Genomic DNA, 20,714 nt, shown 5'->3' on the forward strand with positions numbered 1-20,714 from the left:
ACAACCTCCTTTCAGGTATTTGTAGAGAGCTATAAGGTCCCCCCTGAGCCTTCTCTTCTTCAGACTAAACCCCTCAAGGTCCCTCAGCTGTTCCTCATCACACTTGTGCTCCACAACCCTTCACCAGCTCTGCAGCTCCTCCCTGGACCCGCTTCAGCACTTTAATCTCTCTCTCGCAGTGGTGGGCCCAGAACTGAACACAGGATTTGAGGTGCAGCCTCACCAGTGCCCAGTACAGGGGACGGTCACTGCCCTGGCCCTGCTGGCTACGCTATTGCTGATACAGGCCAGAATGCTGTTGGCCTTCTTGGCTGCCTGGGCACAAGCTGGCTCACGTTCAGCTCCATCAATCAGCACCCCCGGGTCCTTTTCTGCCAAGCAGCTTTCCAGCCACTCTTCCCCAGGCCTGTAGCATTGCATAGGGTTGTTGTGGCCCAAATTCAGGACCCAGCACTTTGCCTTTCTGAGCCTCATCCCAGGGCCACAGCCCATCATTCCAGCCTGTCCAAATCCCTCCATAGAGCCCCCCTATCTTCCAGCAGATCAACACTTCCACCCAGCTTGGTGTCATCCACAAATTTACTGAGAGTGCACTCAATCCCCTCATCCAGATCACCGGTGAAGATGTTAAACAACACTGGCCCTAACACCGAGCCCTGAGGGATACCATTAGTGACCGGTCACCAGCAAGATGTGATAACATTTACCACCACTCTTTGGGTTCGGCCGTCCAGCCAGTTTCCAACCCAGTGAAGAATACACCTATCCAGGCCATGGGCAGCCAGTTTCTCCAGGAGAGCACTGTGGGAGACAGTGTCAAATGCTTTACTTAATTCCTAATGGACAATGTCCACAGCCTTTCCCTCATCAAGCAGATGGGTCACCTTATTGCAGAAGATCAGGTTGGTCAAGCAGGACTTTCCCTTCATGAACCCATGCTGACTGCTGGCCAGGTCCCTGTGTTTTCCCGCACACGCTTTATAATCTCACTTAGGATCGTCTGCTTCATGACCATCCCTGGCACTAAGGTCAGGCTGGCAAGCTTGTAGCTTCTGGGGTCCTCCTTCCTGCCCTTTTTGTAGAGAGATGTCATGTTGGCCAATCTCCAGTCTTCGGGGATCTGCCCACTAGACGAGGACACCTCAAGGTTTTGTGATGGATTAGGACAGACCCAAAGTTGGTTTGTGTTCTTAAAGTTCCTATGAGGCAGGAAAAGCTCTATGAACATATTTGCTAGATGACAGTGGGGTGTCTTGGGATTTCCCATTTGGCTTTTCCATGAGATAACAAGAAAAAATCAGATCTCGCTCTAGTCTGTGCCATATTTCCATACATATGTATATATATACATGCATTCACATATCTGTATGTCATCTGTGCTGGTTTTATTGCCATTTTTAAATTAACGTGTCATACTTGTAGAAGAGAAAGTGAGAAGCCAGGGGGAAGTTGCAATGAAGCAATGAGCTAGTTTGATCGGGATCGAGTTCAGCGATGTTTCAGCTGCCCTTTGCTACTCATCAAGGCAGAGTGGCTGAAAACCTGGCTTAAACGTAATCCCTTCACAGGCAAATTTTTCCTTGGTGAAGGAAAAGCTCTCCTGCTGAAAATGAGAGGATGTTTTCTCTGCATTTTAAATCAGAGGGCAGCAATGCAAACGACCCAACTGTTTTCCATTCCAAGATAAGTGATGTGCAAAAAGGTAACTGAGATTATCAAGGCCGACAACTGATATTTGGGGTAGTCCTTAAATGTTATTGCTCTTGCTCTGCAAATCCTTATTAGGGGGTTTGCAAGAGCAACCCCAGCCTCTTCTTCTGTCGGTCCTGGATTCTGTCACCTTGGAGAAGGTCGCAAGCCTAAACACATCCTCAGCAGCAAACATTGCCCCTTTTAAAGAGGACAGGTGAGTAGATTTATAGAGGAGAGTATTGCTGAAGGTAATTCCTCATCCAGTTGGTTTGGAGACCAAGCAGCTCAAGGTACCATTATGCTTTGCAATGTTTTTTGTGGAGGAGTAGGTGGTAGTGGATGGTCTTGCACTTGCAGGGGAGTTTGGAGAAGTGTATAAAGGACGCCTGAAGCTGCCTGGCAAGCGGGAGATCTACGTGGCCATCAAAACACTCAAGGCTGGCTATTCTGAGAAGCAGCGCCGGGATTTCCTGAGCGAGGCCAGCATCATGGGGCAGTTTGACCACCCCAACATCATTCGGCTGGAAGGGGTGGTGACCAAAAGCCGACCAGTCATGATCATCACTGAGTTCATGGAGAATGGGGCCCTTGACTCCTTCCTGCGGGTAAGATGCTGGCATACCTCTGCCTTAATCAGTTAGGGCAGGTGGGTAGTCCTCTGTGGAGGTGCAGCATCCTCCTAAGATTGGGCTGAGCAGCTCTGGGGTCTGTATGCTCACCCCAGTGCCTACTCTTTCTGATTGCAGCAAAATGATGGGCAGTTCACAGTGATCCAGCTGGTGGGGATGCTCAGAGGAATTGCTGCTGGGATGAAGTACCTTGCAGAGATGAATTATGTGCACCGAGATCTGGCTGCCAGGAACATCCTGGTCAACAGCAACCTGGTGTGCAAAGTGTCTGACTTTGGCCTCTCGCGCTATTTGCAGGACGATACATCCGACCCTACCTACACCAGCTCCTTGGTAGGTACCTTGTGAGGTTTTGTTTTGCCCATCCCCAGTGCCTGCCCTGCGTCTGCTGCCAGCTGGACCTGGGGGAAGGGCACTGGATGTATGCTCCAGAGATTCTACCATGACTGGGAGCATTTCAGGAGGGTTCCCACCACACAGGCTTGTGCCCCAAAGGCCCTGGCTGTGGTTCCCACCCATCATCCTCTTTTGCCTCCTTTCTCTTTCGCCCTTTATGTTTTTTGCATCACTCCTCCTCCAAGCACCTTTCTGCCCTTAGCAGTTTCCAGATAAGCCCCTTCCTTCTCCTCCATGAAGGGAAGGTGCATGGAGGAGTCACTGCAGAGACAGTAAGGGAGATCACAGCATCTCCCATTGGCACAGCGATGGCATTTTAACTCCCTGGTACTCCAGGTTTGGTCTGCCTTTCTCTGCTGGAAGCTTGTTCCAGTATTAATTAGAGTCAAGCCTAATGGGAGTTCTGCTGTTCCCTAGCCACCCTTCTCATCTTTAATTAACTCATTTGTAGGTCATGGCAACCCCACTGTCCCTTTGCTCCCTGCCACCCCAGGAGACACCCAAGTCCCCACCATGACCATTCTCCGGCCAGCGAGCTCGTGAGCCCCTTAGTAGTGTTAAAGATGATTAGAGAAGAAGGGAATGAGCAACCCCTTGGCCTCATCTAATTGATTAATTAAAAGACTGCACTGGGTGCAAGCACAAGGCAGCACCGACTCCTGTAGCAGCAGTTTCTTGGGCTCCAGCCTCCAAAGTGGGAAACCCGTGGAGTGCCTTTAAGGCTGACTTTGTGTTTTGGCCCAGTTGCAGCCTGTTGCTCTTCATCCCCTGCTCATGGGATGTTCCCCCCTACAATGGACCTGCCCCACTCCTTGCCCAGACCTGTCCTGCAGGCAATGGCCTTGGGTCAGACACCCAGCAGTATCTGCTGGGATGGGGTAAGAAGTAGCCTTTTCACCACCTTTAGAGATAAAAGAGGTTGTCTCATCTGTGTTTTTATTTAATTTAGGCCATAATAGATCTCCCCGGCAGCTGGGAAGTGATGCTGTGCCTGCAATTACATCACTCTGCCTCCCACAGCAGGTTTTTAGCTCTGGGGAAAAGGCAGGAAAAACAACCTAGCAGTTAATTTCTCCATTTGTAGTTATTCAAATCACATTTTTTGCCATTCATCTTTCAAGAGCAGCTGACACTTCGGCAGAAAGCCTACGCAAAACAATTGCACTGAACGCTTTACAATGCAGTTCTGCCCCCAGTAAATACTGGACATGTCTGTGGTTTTTCTTCATCCCTTGGCTGGTTTTGCTGTTATTTCAGGGTTGCTTTCCCTTGGAGCATTCCCTCTGTGTACACTGTCCCTCCACAGCATCCCTGCCCTCTTGGCATGGCCTCCAGTCCTTTGCATTCTGCCAGGAGCTAATGGGATGGCTTGAGACACTGAGCCTGATTTTGAGCCTTTAGGAGAAATGAGGGGCCCTGTGTCAAAGGTGCTTTCCTGTTTCAGTGCTTTCTGAGTCTCCTTTGAGGCTTAAAGATGTTCTCCTATTTGCATCTCTCTCCAGAAGTGGGGCTGGAAGGACCTTCCAGCAGTTGTGGGAGCCCAGATGATGCTGAAGAGAATGCTTTTAGGTTAGACCTTGAAGGTCGATGCATGGGGATAGCTGTGGCTTCTTAACCTGTGATAAGTGCTAATACATTCCTGCTAATAGCCCTTGTCATCTAATGTCTCCCTGGGTAAGGGACCTGGGGACAGGTTACTGATGTGCTGGGTCCTGTAGGGCAGCCGGCATGGGGAGATGTCATTCAGGGGTCACATGTGAGTGGGATAAACCCTTTTGTTTTGCTTAGTGAGGCCTTTCTGTGCAGGTACATGATACATCCATGAACATGTTTTTGGCTTCTGTCTCCTCATCACATCGGGTACCACCAGCTCACTCCTTGGTGGCATCCCCAGGACTGGCAGCCAGGGCTGTGCAGAATGGCTCCAACCCTGGCTCATGGATGTCCAGGCACCTCTGCCAAGGAAGCTGTTTCTCAGCTGCTCTTCCTTTTTCCTTAGGGGGGCAAGATCCCTGTCAGGTGGACAGCACCAGAGGCCATTGCCTACCGCAAGTTCACCTCGGCCAGCGACGTCTGGAGCTATGGCATTGTCATGTGGGAGGTGATGTCGTTTGGAGAGAGGCCCTACTGGGACATGTCCAACCAAGATGTAAGCACTGGGGGTCATTTACACAGCTCTGGAGGTGGTGGTGGGCTCATTCCCAAAACAAATCCCTGCCTGAATGGTTATCTGCTCTTTCATGGGGCCTCGGCAGCACTCAGTTTTGGAGATGAAACAGGCTAGGGAACAGGAGGATGCAAGGAGGGAAATGGGGAAGAAAAGCCAGTGGGCTGGTAATTGGACTTCAGCAAGCCACAGGGCCTTTGAAAATGTTCAGAGGGTTTGCGAGCAGGGAAAGAGCTTTGGTAGTTGGACTGCCGTACTCCGATGCGATCTGCTGAGATAATGAGTGGCAGCTCTCCGCAGAGAGGAACTGCGGTGCGCGGAGCATCAGAGCAGAGATTAACCTCTGAGTGCCCCAGCTCCATCAGAGCCAGGAGTGTCTCCTCCTGCTCCCTTTGCTGCTGATCAGATGGGCTGGCAGCTGCCTTCCCAGTCTGTGGCAGCACTGCCTGTAGCACCTCTGCCCGCACAAGGAGCTTGGCTCAGAATGAGGAGTGGCAGGGGTGGCTTACCCACTGCTCTGGCTGTGTTTTCCTCCTATATGAGGTCTCCAAGTCCCTCATCCTCCTCACATGCTGCTTTCTTCCCCGCTACCCTGCAGGTCATCAATGCCATTGAGCAGGATTACCGGCTCCCACCACCCATGGACTGTCCCGCTGCCCTGCACCAGTTGATGCTGGACTGCTGGCAGAAGGACCGCAACACCCGTCCTCGCTTCACTGAGATAGTCAACACCCTGGATAAAATGATCCGCAACCCGGCAAGCCTCAAAACTGTGGCTACCATCACCGCTGTGTGAGTCTCCCAGCATGTGGGGGATGCTCTCAGGTCTGCATCCCAAGCCGTGGCGAGAGGCTCCCTGCACAGCTTGTGCTGCTGGAGGGAAGGATAGGAATTCATCAATCGTTTGCCAGGCATGGGGGGTTTCTGTCTTTGCTCTGCCTGACAGGCAGACAAAGAACACAGTTTTCAGTCAAGCCACAGCAATAATTCTTTGCTATTGATTCTTTATGGTGTGTGACCATACCGGTGCAGTGTCTGTTCTGCCAGTGTCTCTGTCCCTGCAGCTCCTGCAGCTGGATTACAACGTGTGGGGTTGCAAAGTGCTGCTCAGCAGAGCAGTATTCTCATGGGACTGGCCTTCCTCACAGCCTTCCTTGTCTCAGGCATGTGGTGGGAGCAGGGCAGTGCTGGGGGATGCACAAGAGCACAGGCTTGGGGAGGGCATCTGTGCACTGGCTGGGCTCTTGCAAGGCAGCCCCTTGGCACTGGTTGGGCTTGTCCCCAGCGGTGTGTCCTCTTGCAGGCCTTCTCAGCCCCTCCTTGACCGTTCCATCCCCGACTTCACTGCCTTTACCTCAGTAGACGACTGGCTGAGCGCTGTGAAGATGAGCCAGTACCGAGACAGCTTCCTGACTGCTGGCTTCACCTCCCTGCAGCTTGTTGCCCAGATGACATCCGAGTAAGTTGGGTGCCATGTGAGGTCCAAGGCTGGTTGGGGTTGCAGGGTGGTGGGAAGGTCAGTTTAAGGCACCTGCAAAGGAAAGGTGTGAGTATCCATCGCACTGGTCAGCAGAAGCACCCTGAGTCTGGAGGTGGCTGTGTTCACCATATGGGGGTCAGTGTGTGGGTCTCCTTGCTCTTAGTCCCACTTTGTCCCAGTGATACTCACAGGGCTGTACTTGGGTGCTGTGGCTGTTCTGCTGCTGAAAGGCATGGACCAGCTGAGTTTACATCCCTCACCACACCAAGAGACAGCAAACCAGATACGCCAGCCCTCAGCTGCCCACTGATATTTCTCTGTCTGTCTTCCAGAGACCTCTTGAGAATAGGGGTGACTTTGGCTGGGCACCAGAAGAAGATCCTGAACAGCGTCCAGTCCATGCGAGTACAGATGAGTCAGTCTCCAACCTCGATGGCATGACGTCCCTTGTTCTATGGGGAAGGGGACGGGGAGGGCACATAGCGGAGGGGCAGAGGTGGGAGGGGAGGAACTGACAGGCCCCGTGGGGCAGCGTTTGGAGAGGTGCTGCAGCTGCCTGGGGGACTGTGACCGCAGATGAAGGATGTTCCTGGGACTCATCTCTAACTGGTGACTTCCGTTCCTCACCAACAAAAGCACACTTACCAATGTCATGGGGAACAGCTTATAAATACATATAAATATGTACAAATCATATATTTAAAAAACAAAACAAACACAGAAAAACAATGAAGACAAACCAATGTGCGTTGGGGAAGCAAACCCAAACTCTAGATACCAGACTCCAATCCCACCACCAGTGAGCAGTGGTCAAAACTGAGAAAGGGGAAGGGACAGGCATGAGATGGAGCATCCCATCTGGAGAAACCACCTTCCTTTTCTTCTTTTGACCTCCCTCCCTGCCCTGTCCTTCCCTGCTCACCCCACTCCCTTCTCTGCTCATGGACTGGGCGGAAGTGTCCTGAAGACTTCTCCACAGCTCCCTGCCATCCCACCCGGGTGCCACTCCAGCAACTACCAAAGGACTTCGCTGACCACTGCATGGAGGATCCGACTCAATCCAGTTAATGTCTTCATATTGAAGAAGTGATGTACCTTCAATAGAAAACCTTGGGGTTTTTGTTGTTTGGGTTTTTTTCTTTTTCTCTTTTGCTTGCATTTTTTTTTTTCCAAAAAGGAAAAAAAAAGGATTAAAAAAGATACCAATCCATCCTGGAAAACAGAAAGAGGTGTTCCCATGTGTGTGTGCGCTCATGCGTGTGTGTACATCGTTACCCTACTGTGGACTCACTGCTTGTCCGTAACCGAAGATCACCGCTGACCCTGCGGCCAGCAGCCAGCTGGTCCCCAGCCCAGGGGGGAACAGGGGTTGTGCCCACAGCTCCCAGGAGTGGGAGGGAGCAGGGAAGTGCCCAACAGCGAAAGCATCCTGCAAACAAGGAGGATGCCAAGGGCCGGCCGGTGCGATGGGGACGGGATGGGACCAGAGGAGCCGCTGTGTGGTTGTGACTGGGTTGGTGACTGCTGGAGAAAGGAGGAGAGGTGCTCTGGGAAACAGACTGCTAAGGCCTCCCGAGCCTCAGCGATGTGTGGAAGATGGCTATGGAGGACTTTTTTCCCCATCTTGTGGACCTAAGGATTTTGACATTGATTTACAGACTTAGGTTTCATGGCTTCAGAGGTAGGTCCATTAGTCTTGTGTGTGTCTCTGTCCATCCATCCGTCCTTTCTCTGTGTTTTACTACTTGCTTCCTTAAAGCCTCTTCCAGTGAATGTTTCCCTGTGTTTAATTTGATTTTCTTTTTGTTCAACCGTCGGTTTCCTTTGCAAATTGATCTAGTTAAAATTACTAGACGCGTGTCAGTGTTTACACAGAATATTGTAAGACTGGGCAATCTAACTTCCCTTTGTGGATCGCACTGAGAGTTTATAAAATGAATGAACTCTTAATAAGGCTTTTACTTAGATGGTTGTGTGCAGGCTGTAATGATCCATCACCATGGTCTTGGAGGCACTGCACTGGAAGCAAGCGGCACCCACATGGCAGGGAGAGCAGTGGCATGGGCAGGCTGCCCACTGTGCCTCAAGGGCTGCTGGTCCCTGCTCTTATTTGGTGGACCATACATGTGTGAGAAACTCTTTGTCCTCCTTGAGCATCCACCCCCACTGTGGGGATGCCCCACATCTGCTTGCGCCGAGTTGCATCCATGTTGTGTTGGATGTACTGCATCCTCCTGGGCCTTGGGGGTGCCCCACACCCAGCTGTGCCGTAGGGATACCTTGTGTCTGTGCTGTGGGGGTACCCATATCTGGCTGTGCCGTGGGGATGCCTTGTCCATCAGTGCCTGGAGGATGTCTCATGTCCACCTGTGCTGTGGGTTTTCCCCCTTGTCCTTCCTTGCTGTGGAGATGCCTCACATCCAATCACACCATGGGGTTGCTCCTTGTCCATCTGCACCATTGGATTGCCCAACGTCCATTTATACTATGGAGATGCCTCAGCAGATTTGCTTGCTGGCACTGAGCGCAAGAGACAAGCTCTTCCTCTGCTGTTGCCAGTGCCTGTCCATGTGTCCTGGGTGTGAGTGTTGTCCCCTGTGCTGAGGCCATCAGGCTGCTCTCTGGCTAGGGGACCCCCTTGTGTCCTGTGGGGAGTATGTACTTGGTTCAGGAGGATGGTGGCTGACACCATCAGCAGATGAAGGACCCTGGTGATGGGGTGCTTTTTACACCTGAAATTTTAGTTCTTTAATTGCCTGAAGAAGATGACCCACTGCTCTGCTGAAGAACAGGAACTAACAAGATGCAGGAATGAGCTTGTTTCAAATCACTGAACTCCCCCCAGAGAAGGAGACAGAGAAAAACACCCCTTGTTTACAACAGCAGGGACTGCTCCTCGTCCTGTCTGATAGACGATTGCTAATACCTCTTGGGATACTCGTGGCCCAAATCTGTATTCCAGGATGTTGTCACAAGGAATACAACATGCAGATGGAGCGGGTGCTGTGCATGTTAATGCGCTGCCTTGCCACATTGATATTCGCTGGCAGTGAAGGATCCTTTGTGGGTTTTTTTATGGTTTCTCTTTTATTAGAAGGAAGCTAAAGGCATTTAAAGAAGCGAATGACAGCGACACAGGCTAAATATCAAAACCCCACCTTTATGACTCCCCTGCTGTATGTCACTTGGCCGCGTAAGCACCTGTGAAGCAGCTGGTCCAGCACCCTGCTCTGCATCCTCCTGGATGGAGGGATGATGTGATGGCACCATAGACCTTTCTTAGCATAAAACCTGTAACATGAAGCATTGAGTCCTGCACATCCAACCCAGCAGACGGGGTACCCACAAGTGGATAAACTGGCTGCCCAAGTACTCAGATGCTTTCAGAGATACTGAGTCCTGCTTTACGTCTTGGTTTGATTTCCCAGCGTGGATGATGCTCATGACCTTCCCTGGCCCTTGGCTCACCCGAGCTGCCAAACACCCATAGGCAGAGTACCACTGCTGCCTTGCCCATGGCATGGTGGCTGCAGGCAAGTTTCTGGCTTGCAAGGAACTTGTGCTGTGGGTGTCAGCATGGAAAGGAAGCACATCTGGGCCCCAGGACTGCCACTGATGGAGGAGGGAGAGGCTTTTGTCTGAGAGCGGCACCATGTTTGCACAGCAGTGGTTTGCAGCCTTCCCCATGCTTCACAAAGCCTTTCTGTCCAGGAATGATAGCATTATCTCTGCCTAGTCATGACAGTGTGGTTGTGTGTCTTTGGACTGGCTCTTCTTTTCCTTCATCAGGTGCCAAGGAGGAAGCTCTCACCAGGATAGGAGGTGCAGGGCCCCACCAAAGGGGTGCTGCCTAAGTCAAGGCTTGGTGCCAACATTCAGTCCTGTGTCAGAAGCAGACTCCTGAGTACTTGGTTGGTCACTGGTTGGTCCAGGTCATTTAAGAAGTCTCCTTCATTAGTGATGTCATGGAGAAGATGTCAAGATGCTCTCACTTTGCCTTGTGCAGAGATGGGGCAGGAGCCACAGGCAGTGGTGGGACCTGGGGCTATGTTTTTATGCACTGAGGAGTGGTGCAGTTTTGGATCCATTGGATGCTTTGCCATCGTGGAGCAGTTCTGCCAAATGTAGGGAAAGAACCCCACATTTGGCAGAAAGAAAAAAAAAAAGTATAAAAAAAAAAAAAAGTGAAACCACTAACTGTGGTCCAAAAACGAAAGCTCCTGTTTCACATCGTCTTCTGATCCATTGGAATTCCTTTCTTAGATCCCAAAAGGTAAGGGATGGCTCAAAAATTATCCCTCCCTCCAGTTTTGGTTTGCATGGAAATGAAAGTTAGAAAAAGGTTTTTCTTGTCAAAATGAACCAACTCCACAGACCTTTCCTCTAGGCTGGGTTTTATCCATCACACAGGGTCCTGGTAGGTTCAACTGGCATATGCTAGTGCTGAGAGGTGCCCTTCACTGGTGGAGTCTGCTGGGGTTGGTTGTAGCTTCTTGTAGCTGAAGCTCATTCATGGCATCTTGCTCCTCTGACTGCTCCTGCCTCTGTGCTTAGGAGCAGCACTTGGATGTGGTTGCTCGCCTGGGTTGCCTTTGAGTGAGCCCAGCTCGTGCTTGCCGTGTTCCTGTCCTTTCACAGGAATGCTTGGCAGTTGTCAGCTCCTCTACATTCCTATGGCAACTGCAAAAACCTCAGCCCGTTTGTGTCTTTTGTGTGTGTGTCTGTGTTGGCTTTGTCTTTTTTTTCATGTTGTATTACATAAATACGGAATTTTGCTTCAAAACACCTTTTCAGACCTTGGCCCCAGGTCTTGGTGTGGGAGTGAGTGGGCAAGGTGATCACATCTGGACTGGGTGTTGCCAACTGGCTTCACATTGCCCTCTCCCTTCTGCATCCTCCAGTGTCAGCTCCCCTGTGTAGCTCCCCACATCCCCCCACAAAAACCCCCATTGACAATTCAGCTGCATCTTTTCCCCTGGGGCTTTGCTGTGTCTTTCGTACAACCCCATCTCTGGTGGGCTGCACTGTGCGCGATGGAGGATTCAGCAGCAGCTTTCTCAATAGCAGTAATTAAAATGAGATGTCGTGCCACTGCAAGCAAAGGTGAACTCATCCACTAGCACATCCAAGGCGAGAAGGAGCTTTTGAACGTGGAAGAGGAGCATGTATTAATAGCATTATTATGTGCCTCTTTCTAGAAAAAAAGAAAAAAGAAAAGGAATGTATTTTATGCCATTTAATGACCTTCAAATTAACAGTTCTTTGAAAGCACTTATGTATATTTAATTTTAAATGTTGCTGCAAGTCAGAGCGGGGCTTGCGATGAAAACAGCAGGCAGCCGGTTTTTAAATAACAGCGAGTTCAGACCATTATTTCTGAGCCTGTCAGGTTCTGGTGCTTGTAATGCTCCTTTCCCTAGAGAAAATGGGGCTGTCTCTCCCCCTGTTCCTCTTCCCTTCTCCTTCATCTCTGCCCCAGGAGCTCCCTGGCACCAGCCTGAGCCCTGCAGGTTCTCTTCTTCTGCTTTCTTCTCCTCTGCAGGGCAATGGCATCCTCTTGACGAGCCAATGGGGAGGATTCCGATTTGGAGTGAGGGAAGGGTTGTATTGGGGTTGATTTGCAGAGGTCTTGTCGATAAAGCTGGCTGCATCCCTGCCTGCTGGTTGAGGATATCCCTTTGGGAGTCAGGGGAGCATCACAGCTGGCCTGTGGCCTAGCATAAATCATTGGGCATCACCTATGGAGAGTTTTTTTGCATCACCACCAACACCTTTGTTGTATGATGGGGACAGACACGTTTGCATTTGTTGAGGTCTGAATTAATGCTTTTGCCTCTGATCTGTAAAAGCTGCCGATATATTTGAGCCACTCTATGTTCACTTGGAAATCATTACTCTTAAACATTGAATTTGACTTTAAAGAAAAAGGGATCAATTGGTTTCTAAGATGAGGAATGGATTTATAGACCCTGTGATGGATTTTCAAGCTCTCAGAAATGTTCTGCAGTTCCAAGGCCAACCATCCTCTTCCGACTGCAGATGGAAAGGGAGGTGGTTGGGGCCACGGTTTCACATCCAGCTCATGCATTCATCCAGGTGCTGTGTGTCTCCTGCTTCCTTAATGTCCCCACTGTGCAAGGAGCTGCAGGGGATTATTTAACCACCATGTCATCATCTGCATTGGTGCCTCTTCTGTGAAAGATCCTGCCAGAGTGGATTCTGATCTAATTATGACTTGGAACCTGGGAACCTTCCATATTATCTTCAAAGAGCCTGAAGAAGACCTTTTTCAGCAGTTCCCAGTGAATCTCCTCTGTTTCAGAGGAGCCGGAAAGTTCCTAAGTGATGATGGAAAACATACGAAGTCCATGCCCATGGGACTTCCATGGCGAGTTATTTCACCCTGTCAGTGATTACCCCGTTGCTCCTGTTTCAGCTTACATTTTTCATAGAATGGGTTTGTGTTGGGTGGGTCCTTTAAAGATCATCTTGTCCAGCTCTCCTACCATGGGGGAATGGCTGTGCTCAACCTTCTCCAAACCCTGTCTCTTGGAGGTGTGAGAGCTGCCGTTGTGTTGCGTTCTCCCAGTTTTGATGCGCTTGGGTTGTGGTTCTGCATCTGTGTCTTGAGGGATGTCTGCTGGCTTGTGTCCATCTGTCACTGGACCATGATGGACTATATTGCCATCCCACGGTTTGCCTTGGAAAGAGGAGCAGATGCAGCTGCTCTGATCAGGAGAGGAACTGTGAGATGGGAGCCAGGCAAATGCCTTTGGGTACTTTGGGTAAGTATCCATGGCACTAAATTTGGTCTCTTGGTTCATAGAATCCTAGATTGGTTTGACTTAGAAGGGACCTTAAAGCTTAGAGAAGAAGTTCCTGTCAGAGAAGCAAATCAGTGCTAGGGAAGGAAATGCATCTTCCTGTGGTGACTATGGTACAATCCAGCTGGGCCTTTCTGGGTTGTCAGAGCTGCTGACACAGTGTCCCAATGTGTCCCATCTGCTTTGGCTGTCCTACATGGCGCAGCATTGTGAGCTAATCCCACCCAGGATTAGCTGCCTGCTCCCTCCCCATCTGTGTCTGAGCATCTCTATTGCTTCTGCTCTTCTTCCTCTGGCCATTGGCCTTTAAAATGCCGTTGAAGCCCCTGGCTCTCCAGGGCTATCCCTGGTGTGTGCCTCTGTTGTGCCTGTTTTAGGCGGATCAGCGGGTCCCAGCAGACCCTAACACACACACAGCAAGTGGAGGAGAAACCAGCTGCAGTGTGAAGTGAGGCAACCGTGGACAGCGTGGCCGTGCCAGTGGCAGAGATGGGATGGCATTGAGGTCTCCCGGCCCATCTCTGGGGGGAAGTGCTGGAGGAGGTTAATCTGGGCAAACCAGCTGTGTGAATTTTAAGTGGATTAGCTGAACTCTGTTCTTTCCCAAAACAGACTCACTCTTTCAGGGCCGATGTGCAGGTGGATTAGGCAAAAATCTACTTAAGGCTGTGTTAATTCTAGGTAAGTGTAGGGAGGTTAATGCCTATCCACTTAAAAAGTTAATTGGAGTGAACTTTTCTCCGTGTCCCCAAGTAAACAAGCTTTCCCCATCCACCAGCCCATGCTGTGGCTTTCCCTTCTCTGCTCTCCTATCCCCACACCTTGCCCAGGAGCTGACATCGTGGTGGGGGTGAACCTGCTCCTCTCTCAATTGTTATCCTCAGGGGTCTTATTAGGCAATTGAACCCTTGCAAGAAGGTAAGGGAGAGAGAGCAGGGAAATTATGGTCATCATCAGTGCAATTATCAATGCTAATTAGCACTGAGCAGGACTGATGGCAGGAGGTACAGACCATGCCAAGTGTTGCCTAAGAAGCAAGGTGAGCCTGGTGTCAGAAATGTGGGCTGGAGCCTTGAGGATGCTCTCACAGGCAGGCTGTGAAATGTGTGCAGGCCAGCTGGTTCATTGTTCCCCCATCATGCTATAGGGTGAATTCTTGATTCCCCACCACAGTAATGTGGGGAGGTGTCCACAGCCAGATGCTGCTGGCTCTGGTCTGTTGGCTGGGGTTAGTGCCGGGGTGGCAGTGCTATACCCCAACCCCAGTGATGCCCAAATGGGGACAGAGCTCCAGCAGGTTCCTGCCCAAAGGGCAAGAGCCAGGCCAGAGCCTGAAAAGGGCTCTCTGAAGTGGTTTGTGATACAGTGATGGCTTTGGGAGCAGCTCCACACGTGCGTCCATCCCTTACCTGCTCTGAAGCCGCACCCCTTTTCCACAGTAGCATTCAGGAATAGCAGCTGGGTTTGCAATGCCATTCATCCTTTGATCATTTGGGGTATTTGCAATTCTGCCTGGGCTGTCCTATTCCCATAAGCACGGAAAGGGAGAGCACCTGAGGGTTGGCATGCTGCCTGCATCCCAACCACGATGCTGGCTCTCCTACAGCTATACTGATGCTGATAACACCTTCCCTTATGGGATGCCTTCTCATCTCACAAACGTGGCCCTTTTATTGCTATTTGTGTCATGCCAACAGTTACAGGCTGAGATCAAAGCCCTCTGTGCTGTGCTGCTTGCAGGGGCTCCCACGCTGGAGCATGGGATGTGCAACAGGGGGTGATTCAGTGGTTGTGTACCTGGGGAGTGATCAAATGTGCTTCCCCCTCCCCATCATCTCCTGGCTGCCCATGACCTTACCTTTGGGTCCTTTGGGATCTTTGCAGATCATCCATAGCTGTCCCTGGATGAAGGGAGGGGCTGCTGCTGCACCTTCCCCGGGAGAGGCACAGGCTCCTCAGGGGAATATAAACCCCAAACCCTTCCCCAGCTCCACTGCTCCCGGGCAGGGTGGCTGTGGCTAAACGAGCTGGGAAAGGCCACAGGGAGAAGGTGGTGCTGGAGCCATTGCTTGGCTTCAGCTTTAATGTGGCCAAATCCGTGGCCGATACCAATCACTGTCACCTCACTGACTTGGGTGCAACCACCTTGATTTGCAGCCCTGGGTTCCTGTGGACCCATCTGGCTCAGCAGTGTGTTCAGCAGCATCTGCTGCACCCTGCGTCTGTTGCCTTCTGTAAAACATCAGTTGTATTTCTGTTGTCACTGATTTTCCAGCCGTTTAGCTGTTCTGCTCCCGTTAATGCTAATGGGAGCCATGAGACTGAATCTCCAAGCACTGAAAATGGACCCCGGTGCATAAGGAATATGCAGTGATATCTTTTCCCCCAGCCAAAGCTCTTTTTTTTCCTTAGATCGTCTCAATTTCTCTCATGCTTTCTCCCATGCCCCTTTTTCTGCAAACACCAAATTACTAAATAAAAGTTTCATTACTACCCAGGCTTGCTAAAAAAATTATTTTAATTCAGGAGAATGATGCATTTTAAGAGCACTGAAATGTCAGACATAGCTGGAGTTGTTTTTTGAAAGCATTGGTATGTTCAGAGAGGCACAGAGGCACCCGGCAATAATTAGCCATTGAGCCCCAGTTGTCAGTGGCCCAGCAAAGGGACACAGCGGTCAACTGCTTTGTTATTTAATGTGGTGCCTTTATGTTTCCAAGCTGCAGCTGTATATTAAAAGCATCTTTGCCTCTGCAGAGCAGCTAAATAATGGGATTTTGCTGCTACACAGGACTTCCTGGTTGCAGGGTGAGAAGGAGGTGCTCCTGGTGCTGCTCTTCTAGTTTGGAGACCTTCTGGCTTCCCCCTGGCAGCAGACAAAATGAGTGGGCTTTGTTACATTGGAAAGAGTTTTTCATGGTGCCTGATGGTTTGCTTCTGCTTTAGACCTGAGGGTGCTCGTACTACAGTGGGAGGGGGGAGAAAGAAAAGCATCATCACTGCTGGGGTACACAGTAACCCTCCCGCCCCCAAAATCAAGGCTCAGTCTCTGCTCGCTGAAGCATCTCATCTTCACACAAAGAAATGTGTCTCTTCCATTCCTTTTTGTTCCCCCGAGGAAAAAATTGAGAGCTTTCAGTGAAATCATCAGTTTTCTGACAGCATATTAATTAAACACTGCTTTTTGTGGGTTTTTTTCCTTTCTTTCTTTGAGAGGCTGGATCTGCTGTAAGAAGTCTTTGGGTTCTGCTGGATGCAGTTGCCATCGGCTGCAGGACAAAGGGGCTCAGCATTCCAGCACATGGTTTTGGGGAAGTGCCGCTGCATCTCCCAGCATGGGACATGTTTGTTCTCATCCTTTTCTCATTTCCCTCCTTGCAGGGGCATCAAGTCCAGCACCACAGAGGCACTGGAGAGGGGATTGACACTGGTCCCTGGGGACCGCTGCCCTCCGCCACCCATGAGATGATGACGGTGATGCCCCCCGAGCCGCAGCGTGCCCCGTGCCAGCCAGCCCTACCTTGTCCTGTACATAACCAGTGAGATGTCTGTAAAAGATTTCAACCCTTGCAATTTTTTTTTGCCCTCCCTCCCCCTGCCTCCTTCCCCAATTTGTTGATTGTGTTGAAATTGTCGGAGTTTGTAACAGTAACTTTCAGAGAATATTGTACTAAAGAGAAAATTGCACTCAATAAAAATGATGAAATAAGCCTGATCCCTCTCCTTCCCTTTCCCAGGGGCAGTCTTTCTGCTGCCGGTTTCTCTCCAGCTCGGAGCTGGGTGAATATTTGCCATGAATATTCATTTGGGGAACTGGCAGCGCTCCATCGCTCCTTGACTTACCTCAGATTTTGATGTCTATCAGATTTGGCTCTCCAGTTTGTAAATGAAGTGACTCGATTCTCAGTGATCCCTATCGGAGGTTGCTTGCTGCAAAAAGCCGGGAGAAGGAATTTTCTTGGCATGGGTTTCTCTGCAGAGTGCGTTTCAAAGTCCTGATGTGGAATCGCTCGGGGAAGCCACACTGGAAGTGCTGACTGGGATGAAAGCGCTGTCTGTGCTGGGGGAGCACAGTGGCTCCTCGCCTCCCCAGCCTTTGTGCAGCCTGTCGATTAAAAGGCCGATGCTCAGCTTGAACATGCTTGCCTTAAGGATTACTGTAAATGGTTGCAGGAAAATGGATTCTTCCCTTTGCATTGGCTATGCTCAGGCTTTTTATCCAGCTGCGACCATGCAGCCCCTCCAGGTGCTGCTGCGTAAGATTAGCTGACCCTGCTGGCTTTGGGTGACCTCAGGGAATGTCCTCCAGCTGGCAGTGAGGGCTGGAATAGGAAGGTTTAGATTTTCATATACATATATATGTGTATATATATATATATATATAAAATGGATAGCTTTAGAAATACATCACCAGCACACAGGTATTTGAGGTTCAGAAAGAGGAGCTGCTACAGGGAGAGCTTTTGAGTTATGGGATTCTCATACCTTGTGGTTTTGGATTGATCTTATGGGGAGGGAGGTGTCTGCTGTGGGTGGTGCTGGCACATCCCTGAGGTCTCTGCTGCCCTGTAATTCTCAGAGCTGTGGTATTGCTGATATGGGGCTTTCTCACGGCTGCTATCCAGAGATCTTTCCGAGTTCTTGCTGCCCTGGGCTCACACAGTGAGTTTTGCCTCACGCGTCGTGCACAGGGAGAGAACGGCAAGCTTGGAGTAAATGGGTTTTTGAGCTGTTTTGGTGGAGGGTTTTTAGCCAAACCCATCCTGGCAAATGAAACCAGAACTCCTCTGCCATCAAATCCAGCCTCCTGGCAGGTCTTTGGACATGCAAGATGCACATGGGCAGTGGCTGATAGAGGGCAGAGCTGAAGCTGTTTGTGTGTCCTTGATTGAGTAGCTACTTGATTTAATGAGCTACCAGTGTTCATGTTTCTAGAGTCCTCTGGGATTTGGGGAAAAGAGAGGGTATATCCTTTACACAGGTTGCCCTAAGATTTTCCCTTTAAGTAACCAAAAGACATTTACAGCCAGTGCTTAACGTTACCAAAGCAGCTTGTCTGGGAATAGCCTTTTAATAGGGTCTGGAGGAGACCTGCTGGCAGTTTGATGGCTTAATGGGGCTCTGAAGGATGGCTGGGAGCTGTGTGGGGTCACTAGCAGAGCCCAGAGCACAGGGACAGTCCTTGATGCAGCCTCACCATGCTGATACAGGTTTGTACAGCTGCAGGCTCTGTCCCTTGTAGGTTTTATCCCCACAGGATGCAGTCACCTGCATTCCAGCTGGAACAAGACATCACTTGCCAAGGCCACACAGTGTCCAGAAAACTTTGCCTGAGCTTTGAATACAGATACAGGTGTCTGTCACAGCCAGAGCAGGGGCTGACTTTCCAAATGAAAAATCTTTCCTTTCATGGCTCTCAGGTTTGAGGAATGGAAGCAGTGTGTTGGCTCCAATTACTCTGCACCAGACCTCAGAAATTTCAATATACCGGATACTCCAGCACACCAGCTCGATGCCAGCCTAACCCGATCGTCAATAGAGTAGCTCCTGATTTACCCCACCACATCCAGAAAATGGAGCTGAGGCTGCCCTCAACACAGGGTGGGGAAGAGGTGTGCTGTGAGGTGCAATAGGGGGCTGCTCACCCATGAGGTCTGGTGGGAGACAATTGCTCTTACTCCATTACTATGGGGCAAATGAGGCATTGGGCACAGCTCTGGCTTGAGGACAGCCCTGGCCTTGGGGAAGAGAAGTGGCTGGGAAGCTACCGGCTGCACAAAGAGATGTGGCAGAGCAGGAGGAGGAGGTCTGAGACACACATCCCCCGTCCTCTCCCACTTCCCTCCTTCCCTCCCATACTTGGCAATGAAAGACAAATAAAAGACAAGCCCAAGAGGACTATAGGCTAAATTGTAATTGGAGCAATATGGTCCGATTATAAAGTTATGTGCCAACCCGCATTAAATGGCAGCATCTGCTGGAATTATTGGAGATGCCTCATCGCCTATTAAAAGTGCTGTTTTTTTTTTCGTGGAGGACAAGCCTGGCAGGCTACAGTGGTGCCTGAGAGCCTGTGCCGAAGCCAGGAGGGCTTGGATGGAGCAGGGCTGGGCGAAAATCTCCTCCAGGTCCTGTGGGAGATGTTTTGGGGGATGCTCTCAAGAAAGCCACCTCCTGTCACCAGCCAAGTTGCTTGTTTCTGTTTATCAGGTCACGCTGCATACACCTCCTAGGCAAGTTGCACGTGCATGCACCAACCTGTGTGTGCGTGCACAGCTTGCATCCTCCCTGCTCCCCAGGGTGCTCGGAACAGGGCAGGATTTACTCTACTCAATTGCTTTTAGCTGGTTTCTAGTTACCTTCTTGATTAAACCTGCATGGCCACCCCATCGCTGTCCCCTAAGCCACCCCCAGCATCAGGTATGAAACCCTCCAGCCTGGTTGGGCAACAACGTGATGCTATTGATTCTGCTAATCCTCTGGAATGCTCATCTACCTGGACTTGTGCAAAGCATTTGACATTGTCCTGCCTGACACCCTTGTCTCTAAATTGCAAAGGCGTGGATCTGACAGATGGATCACTCACTGCATAAGGAACTGGCTTGATAGTTGCACTCAGAGAGTTGTGGTCAATGGCTTAATGTCCAAATGGGGACCAGTGATGAGTGGTGTTACTCAGGGATCAGTATTGGCACTGGCACTGTTTAACATCTTTGTTAGCAACACAGACAGATGGATTGAAGCACCCTGTGTGGCACAGGCTGATGTCCCCTCTCACTGAAGGAACACAGAAAGTCCAAACCCTGAAACACCCATTCTGCCTGCCTGAAGACCCCCTCGCATCCCGGTGCTATGAAGTGGTCATTCCCACCCCCACTAAGAGGATGTTTTGCCCTCCCTGGACTGCTGCTGCTCTTGGCACACGGTACTAGAGCTGCTTCCAAGCCTTTTATCTGCCGGTGCCACGCGCAGTCCATGCATTATTTACTGTGTGCCTTCCCAGCTCAGCACTGCACGCCGAATTATTCATTTTCCTCATGGGCTTTTTCCATGGCTCTAATCAGGGTTTCTTAGTTCTTTATAAATACTAATGAATTTGTTTCCCAATGCCCTTGTGAGGGAGATGGGGTACTACATCTTCTTTGCACACAGTGAGTTCCAGCATGGATCTGGGGACTTCAAAGCCATGTAGGCACCCCGGGAGGCTGTAAGTGCTGGATTGGCACTGCCATGTTGGCTCCTTGGCTCCAGGTATCCCAGCAGGAGGGCAGATGATACCCACCCTGGTGCTGGCCCCCATATGGGTGATCCCCGCTCAGCCTTTATCCCAGCAGTGCCTTCCTCTTGGAGGACCCATCTTCCCTCCTGTATTTAGCATTTATTTGAACACATTGCTTTGCAAACATACGGGTGCAATGTCGCTTGTGGCGACTCCACCATGGGACTGCTGCATTGTGTGCACTCAGGGAAGCCTGTCAGCTTTAATGCTGCAGAAGAGGTTGCAGCTTTCCATGCCCACCAGGTCT

The 20,714-nt window shown here is 50.5% G+C and overlaps 1 protein-coding gene across 3 annotated transcripts in view; it reads left to right on the forward strand.

Annotated features, from left to right (window-relative positions):
• The window catches only part of EPHB1 (EPH receptor B1), a 77,627-nt gene extending 60,730 nt beyond the window's left edge, over positions 1 to 16,897 (forward strand). For 2 of the 3 annotated variants that reach the window (XM_057428996.1, XM_057428998.1), the window contains exons 11-17: positions 2,050 to 2,297; positions 2,439 to 2,654; positions 4,717 to 4,866; positions 5,483 to 5,676; positions 6,188 to 6,343; positions 6,697 to 8,045; positions 16,570 to 16,897. In XM_057428996.1, the coding sequence (XP_057284979.1) occupies positions 2,050 to 2,297; positions 2,439 to 2,654; positions 4,717 to 4,866; positions 5,483 to 5,676; positions 6,188 to 6,343; positions 6,697 to 6,805 (1,073 nt within the window). In that variant the 3' untranslated portion in view covers positions 6,806 to 8,045; positions 16,570 to 16,897. Of the gene's footprint in view, positions 1 to 2,049; positions 2,298 to 2,438; positions 2,655 to 4,716; positions 4,867 to 5,482; positions 5,677 to 6,187; positions 6,344 to 6,696; positions 8,046 to 13,565; positions 13,870 to 16,569 lie in introns of all 3 variants that reach the window. The other variant, XM_057428997.1, reaches the window with a different exon arrangement.
• The last annotated feature ends 3,817 nt before the right edge of the window (positions 16,898 to 20,714 follow it).

Source organism: Pezoporus wallicus, unplaced genomic scaffold (genome assembly GCF_028554395.1).
Source record: "Pezoporus wallicus isolate ANWC-B61680 ecotype Strahan unplaced genomic scaffold, APGP_CSIRO_Pwel_v1 contig_593, whole genome shotgun sequence".
NCBI classification, from domain to species: domain Eukaryota; kingdom Metazoa; phylum Chordata; class Aves; order Psittaciformes; family Psittacidae; genus Pezoporus; species Pezoporus wallicus.